This window comes from Nothoprocta perdicaria, unplaced genomic scaffold (genome assembly GCF_003342845.1).
Source record: "Nothoprocta perdicaria isolate Ctin4 unplaced genomic scaffold, notPer1 scaffold_44, whole genome shotgun sequence".
NCBI classification, from domain to species: Eukaryota; Metazoa; Chordata; class Aves; order Tinamiformes; family Tinamidae; genus Nothoprocta; species Nothoprocta perdicaria.
In genome coordinates, this window is record NW_020455688.1 from 848,985 (window position 1) to 856,479 (window position 7,495).

The 7,495-nt window shown below is 50.0% G+C and overlaps 1 protein-coding gene across 1 annotated transcript in view; it reads left to right on the forward strand.

Annotated features, from left to right (window-relative positions):
- Window positions 1-2,286, forward strand: part of CELSR1 (cadherin EGF LAG seven-pass G-type receptor 1) — a 155,359-nt gene extending 153,073 nt beyond the window's left edge. The window contains exons 33-35 of the mRNA XM_026046413.1: window positions 174-374; window positions 726-990; window positions 2,219-2,286. Coding sequence (XP_025902198.1) covers window positions 174-374; window positions 726-990; window positions 2,219-2,243 — 491 coding nt within the window. The 3' untranslated portion in view covers window positions 2,244-2,286. The remainder of the gene's footprint in view (window positions 1-173; window positions 375-725; window positions 991-2,218) is intronic.
- Window positions 2,287-7,495: the final 5,209 nt, after the last annotated feature.

Consider the following 7,495-nt stretch of genomic DNA (forward strand, 5'->3'; position numbering starts at 1 on the left):
GCTGGCCAGCCCTGAAGCTCCGACTTGCTGTGACAGGCAGTGACATTTCAGGGGTTTTGCCCCCTTGGGACCCTTTGGTTTCGGTCCCTGTCACACAGTGGTTTTCGAGCCAGTGTTTTTTTGCATTGCAGTTGATCCCCTTCCCAATCATGTGAAACCCTATTGGCCCACAGAGTGCATCTCGGCCAGCGACGCGGAGGACCCCGGCGGGAAGCAGAAGCTCAAAGTGGAGACCAAGGTCAACGTAGAGCTCCACAGGGAGAACCAAGTGAACCACAGCAACGAGGCCCCTCAGGACAAGGAGAACGAGGGGCAGCAGAAGGAGAACAGGCCTCTGTCCCACCAGAACAACCAGCAGCCAGAGCAGAGGAAAGGTAACGTGACCAGCCCGTCACACGGGGGACAAAGAGCTGAACTGGGGACGGAGAGAGGCCCCTGGCACATTGCACAGGGGCTGCTCCACGCGGGTTTCTGAAGCACCATGGCCTGTGCTCCAGAGGTGCCTCAGCTCTTGGGCCCACASGAGATGGATTTGAGACCCGTGTCTRGTACATACTCGGGCTGGCAAGATCTAATCCATTTATTTTAAAGTAATGTGACTAAAAGTCTGATTAAGGAACAAAAAATATCACTTTTTGGATGTGTTCAGTCTGATAAATCAAATAAATTTGATAGATTATTGGTGCACTTCAAAATTCTCAATATTCCTCCCTTTTCTGTAACAGGCATCTTAAAAAACAGAGTCACCTACCCGCCCCCGCTGATGGATAAGAACATGAAGAACCGGCTGCGGGAGAAGCTGTCGGATTACAACCAGACGTCGCTGCCCTCCCGGACTGCTTCCCTGGGGGCTGGAGATGGGGTCCGGCCCCCCTCAGACTCAGGGGTGACCGTAAAGAATCTCCGGAGGGAGCAGCCTCGGGATCAGCTCAACGGCGTGGCCATGAGCCTCCACGTGGCCGCGGGACACGCCGACACCTCTGACTCAGAGTAAGTGCCACACAGGGATACCCTGACAGACCTCCTGGAGTTGTGGCTTCTCCCTCTGCATTCCCGCCCCAAACTCCTCCGTKTGCCAGGATCTCAGCTGGTGCCTGGGCTCGAGCCCTTCACCAGTGATTTGCTTTCCCACAGAGTGTCCCCAGCCAYGGTACTGCACAGGTGAGAAGGCCAAAATCCAGTGTCATGGGCCAGGTGCCTCGGTAGACACCTGCCCCTGACCAGCCTGGCATGCTCTGAATGGGCAAGCTGGGTGTTGCTGGCGTGCCATGCACAAGAGCAACCTGTGTTTCCTTGTGTTTGACACAAATTGCCAGCATCACCTTCCCCATAGAATGGACCTCATGGCATTGACCACGTGTGCCCTCAGGAAGCCCTGCTGCACCCAACCTACTTAGCTCCCAACCCCCTTGACACCTTCAAGTGTCCCATCTCACCCCTTGGCACCCCTGGAACATGTGCTTTTATCCCCAAGTCTCTTTTTGCAGCAAGGAGGGTGTTCAGGGTGGTTGGGACCCATCACTCATCAGGTACCAGTAAAATTGGCTGGTGGCAGGCACCCAAGAAGGAGAATAAGGGGGCAAACACCTTGCAGAACGTCTTGGTGCTCACCCAGCCTCTGGCTTCCTTAGCCAGAAGAACAAACAAGCTCCTCCAAAGCAGCCCACTGTACTGCAGGACAAAGGAGTCGGCCAGGGGAGCAGGGGGTGGGCACCAGCCGGGCAGAGCAAGGGCTTTGCCAGGGCAGGGGATGCAAAAGCCTCTCAGAAAAGTGCCCTGGGCAGCTCCTGTCTCTGTATTTGCCAGCTGAGGTAGCTGCTGTGTGGACATGGGTGCATATTTACAAACTAAACGTTACCTAAATGCTGAGGATGTCCTCAGAATCCTCATTACTCTTCATGATTCTTAACGTTCAAAATGAGGACAACAGCCTTTAATGCAAAATCACCCTAAGTATTTTATGTATGTAGCCTTCCTTTGATTAACACAAATAATTCTTTCTCCAATCCAATAGAAAATTTCTCACCTGACTCCTATGTCTGACATTGCCCCCCTATGTTTTAGGCTCTCCTTTTGTCCTTGGGTCTGCAGACCATTCCCAGCTCCCTATCACTTCCAGAGCATGAGACCTTTCTAAAAAGTGCTAAGTAGCTGTAGGAGCWGTTTGCCCGTGTCTGTCTAACCCTAAGCCTGCATGATTGCTTCTTCTCACGAACAGAGGCAGTAACGAAACTTCAATTTGAACCATCAGGAAACCGTGATGGCCGCTGCCTCCGGGACTGCTTCCCGTGGTGCCGCTTCCCGGGAGGCCGGATTTGGCGGAGTTGCCGCGCGGGGAGGAGGACCAGGGCAGGGCTGGTTCCCGCGGGGCCTCCCGCTACGGCGGCCGGTGCCAAAACCCGCGGCAAGGACTGCCCCGCGAGCAGGCACCACGGAGGAAAGTGGGAAAGGACATTCCCGCTTGGGAACGACCCACGGCCACTCACCAGCCTTAAGGCCAGCCCCGGGAGACGCCGCTCGCGAAGCCTCGTCCCGCTGCGGCGCGACCCGTTCGGCCTGGAGAGATGTCCCACCAAGTGTCCTTCATTCCTACGCCAGCATCTCCAGCCACCCCCTCGATGGACATCTCGTCTTAAAATAAAAGCCCTTTATATATATATAAAAAGTGTAGATACTTTTATATATTTTGTATGGTGATGATAAAGTTCCTTTGTATATTTTACATTTATACTGATCTTCTTAATTTGATAATAGGAAAATGATTGAAAGAGCTTTTGATATTTTTTATATGAACATTGCACAATTTTACTTGAATTGGGCGGTTGATAAAGTAACTGAAGTTTGCATGGAAGCCACCTTAAGATGCAATGCAGTTGTCAAAGAAATACAGCAAAGATTACATCTAAATTACATAATTTTAAAGTTTTGTTGCCAGATTATGAAATATTTTAAGGACACGGTATGKTTTTTTCATAACCTCTTCTACAACCAACAAAAGTATGTTCTGTTTCTTAATTTCATGATGTTCTGGCCTTTTCTCTCGAGTGCACTGAAATGTTTAGAAACAGACTAAGTTACGACTTATTTTTGGTTCTGAAGTTCTAGGATTTCAACACAGTCCATGCACAGAAGAAGCCAAATCAATATTTCCCTTACCAAAACCAACCAACCAAACAAGCAGACCCTGTAGGGTGTATTTATATAGCAGGTTTCCCTGGCTTTGTTGCTCCCAACCAGCCATGGAGTGTCCCAAGGAGAGGTCCTCCTTCCCCCTGCCCGTTGGACAAGCTCTGCGCAAGGCTCCGTTTTAGCTTTTTCCTGGCTTTGCTTTTACTCTCTCTCCTGCTGCCRCCAGCACTTGGCCCCCGGCAGCAACACGGATGTCTGGGAGCTGCTGGGGATTCGATTCCCGGCGCTTGGCCGAGTCCTGCCCAGCCCGGTGCCTCCGAGGTGCCCCCAAGGGCTGCGGGGTCCTGCACGGGGTAAGGGCTGTTTGTTCCCCTCCGGGGGGAATAATGAGGCTCAGAGCGGATCCTCAGGGTGCCCGTGTTGGTCACAGAATCCTGGAATGGTTGAGGTGGGAAGGGACCCCTAGGGAKCATCCAGTCCAACCGCCTGCTCCAGCAGGGACACCCAGAGCACAAGGTGCCACTGAGGGGTTTCCGGGCCAGGCTTTCCTCCCAGCAGCTGCTTTAGAAGAAGAGCATCTTTTCTTCTTCTGAATGTGTGTTTGAAAGGGAACAACCAGAAAATCAGGCATTTAAAATGCAGGAATTTAGCAAAAAAAAAAAAAAATGAAATAAAGCGTACGGTAACCTTGGCTTTATTATATTCCTGTGCACTTGTAAATGTACTTAAGAGGCCTTTGGAAGGGGAGGGAGGAGGGAGAGTGTTCCTTAAAAAAAATGCAGCATAATGTGTGAAATTTTCTGATTGAAAAAAAAATTTTGAATGTTTAAAGTGTCTGACACGTGGCTGTGTGCTCAGACATTGTGTATAACCCGTGGTAGCTGTTTTTACATCTGTGTATGTATATTTTGTCCCAGTGAGATGTAGGTAGTTTTTATTTTGATCAGAATTGTCGCAGTAAATGAGGGTCACTTGTAATAATGACAAAAAAAAAAATTAAAACCTATTTTTATGACTTTTTAAAAGCTTTATGGCAGATTAGACACTGGAGGGTTGCTTTTTTTTTAACAAATGTGTATTTATTAATGTGCAGAACACTGGAATTGCAGCACAGATGAGAGGAGAATTTACAATAAATTAAGATTTTTGAATTTGTATCCCTGCTCTGGCAGTTCATTTCCAGCCCTGGGGTGGCCGAGGGCCCCGGGCGCCTTTCCCGGGGCTCGGGATGCTGCTGCCCGGGGCAGTACCCCCTGTCATAAAGGAAGGAGGTGGATGAGCTGCTCGTGCACACAYGGACACCTCCCTCCCGCCTGGCCTGTGGCAACCACGGGAAACTGCCGGTGGAAAAACCACCTCTGTGAGCCTGGACCGGAGCAAGGGGCTGGAAGCAGCCCTGGGATTTGGAAGCGAGCTTGGAAAGGAGCTGACGCAGAAGCTGATGCARAAGCTGACGCCCAAGTCGTGAAATTGGGGGGCAGCCTGTGTCCCACCAGCTCCTCATGGGCTTCCCCACCTGAGCCCACCCATTCCTGAAAGGTCTCCGTATTCCTGGTCTGCAGAGGCTTCCATCTTACCTTGAGGCCAAGTCAGTTGGGTTTGGAGTTTTCCTTTGGTTTTGAGGGTTGATTTGTTTGCTATTTTAAYCAATACTAATATGAACTAGGATCAACCTGAGCAGGGAGAGGGGAGAAAGGGGGACTTGAGCTTCACTAAAATCTTTCAAAGAAAAATAATAAAAAAGCCTTGGAAATTTGAAATTCAAAAGGAGCGATCTAAGCTRTTTTGGAAAGTGTGCCTGTTGTGGTGGCGCGGACATTCAATCACATCTGTGCTTGATAAACCACGCAGAAGCAGAGGGCRTAGGAAGGCCTAGACCTCTCCATGGGCAGGTGCCACAGAGTGGAGAATAAATAACAGGGCAGTGGCAGGACAGGCCATGGTCCTTAGTGCCACGAGTACCTTCTTGGGACCCCCAGGACATCTAAGTCTCTTCCAGTGTTGGAGAACCCTCCAGACTCTGCATCATATGGGACCCAAACATGGTTACAAACCTGGCTGCTCTTGTCCTTGCTTGGCTGGTCCTTGGGGCCACCGGTTCCATCAAGACTTTGACCAAATCGACCATGTAAGGTAGAAAAAAGGCAGGAGGGTTTCGTCACTAAAGAACACTTTTTAGTCAAGAATCTGAAGAAACCACCCCACTTGAGTGAAAAAGTGTATTCCTTGTTAAAGGAGGATTTGCCCTGACAGAATGGAGTTGACATCCATTCAGTCCAAATGTTGAAGTCGCTTTCCATGGAGGACAGCAGCTTCTTCCAAATACACCACAGMGGCCGACTCCGAGCGTAGCCCGAGCAAGGGAACGGATGAGCGTGGAGGCCTGCAGTGAGAAGGGACTTTCCGGAGCCTTAAGCCAGCTAACGCTTAAGCCATGGCCTTGCTCGTTCTGTGTTTATTAGGATGTTGAGCAAGTCTTTCTTCTTCACGCGCCTTAGGAGGCACCGGCGGTGAGCTGCGAACGTCTGCCAGCGCTGTGGAAACGGAGCCTTTCCCAACTTCTGGCCGGCTCTTCCATCAACTCTTGTAAACATCGAGACATAATGGCCGGGTGGGAGGTCATGGCGGGAGAGAGACCCGTTATTAAAATGATTTAGGGGAAAAATCAAAGGAGGGGATCTTCARTTTGCAAAGACGTTCTGCCAAAACTCACCACGGAACAAACCCAAGCGTTTAGCCCAAAGGGAAATGCTCTTTTCACTTTATTGTGCAAGTTCAGTACTTGAATCTTGTTCCCATTTATACAAAGTCCACTTTACGTAAAAAAAGCGTAAATAAGACACAGCTTCCCATATGGGCCGGGCTGCTGCGGGACTGAGCAGCCCGTGGGCCTGCTCAGAGAGGGGGATTGGCACAGACACGTTACACCAGGAGCTCACCCCGGCACCCACAGCCTCCGTCGAGCCGCAGCTCTGAGCTCATCCCCGGTTGTGGTGGGACACACGGTGCTCATCCCTGGTTGGAGGTGGGCTCTTYATCCACTAATTCCTCTGATTGCATTTTGGAACCCTGTGGCCTCCTGGTCTGCAGGTCCTGSCCGATTTGGCTTACAAATATCAAGAAAAGGTTCTTTCTTCAGTTTGGTTTCTTAGCTGGCATCTGCCACTGCACAGTTACCATCATTCCACAGTCACTTTTCTCTTTAGGGCAAAGAGGACGGCAGGCCTCACCTGAGACCTCTTCAGTTTTCTCTTTCTGCCTGCAAAGTTCAAATCTCTGTGACTGGTCCTCAGACAAACTATTTTGCACTTGTACTATTGCTTCCTGCCCTTCTCCACCCCCATGTCTAACACTTCTCCTTCTGGAGATGGTGGGAAGTTGAAAAGAAACCAAAACTCCTACAAAATACAAGATATGTGTCTACTAGCAGATCTGCCCAGCAGCCTGGCTAAAACGTTGCTTTTCAGACRGGTCCATCCTAGAGCAGCTCTGTCCCCACAGCCTCCTCAGCAGAGCATCTGCGTTACCCTCTGTGCAGTTGGTGCTTCCTCCTCAAAAACTGCAGCCTGCCCCAATTCCCTGGTCTTTTCCTGCCTGTAGAGTTTGGATTTGCTCTCCGGCTTCTCAAACTCATTTTAAGTTTCAGCCCTGTCCTTGGGATGCCTAGAGGCCTTTGGTCTCACCTGCAGCTCACACCAGTTACCTTCTACTTCATCATTCAAACACTGAGTGAAAATATCAAAGAAAAATAACCCCACAAGAGAGCTTTTGCAACAAATTTTGCATCTACCTCATCCCAGTTAATGTCAATCCACCCTGTCTGCATTTGGTTCATGAGAAGATCGTGTTGGACAGTGTTGGAAAACATCCTGAATACACATCCCATCTGCTGCTGCTCTCTGAACATCCCGCCGGGCACCTCATCAAGGAAGAAAATTAGATTAGTCAGATGGATTGCTAGAGATCATGCTAACTCTTTATTGCCTCGTAAATACTTAAGAAGGGATTATTTCGGCACACCCTCAAGACTCTTCTGGGGCTCTGTGCTGGCTTGTGGTCTGCTCAGCTCTGCAGTTCCTCTGGTGGGACCAGGAGCCTCCGCAAGTCTCAGAGATGGCCAGGAGCAGGACACCTGCTCCTTCAAATAAATCCTTTTCCCCTGCAAATACAACAGCTTGCAAAAATATCAGCATCTTTCACCAATGTGTAGGAAAACCTCTTGCTTTCAGGGCTTCGACAGCCACTCCGAGGAAGGCTGTCTGCAATGGCCATGCTAGCATTTCATCACTACCCCATTTTGCACGGGAGACTGTAGAGAGTTCAGTATTTGCAGTGGATATTAGTGCCCTAGGGGGGAAAAAAAAAA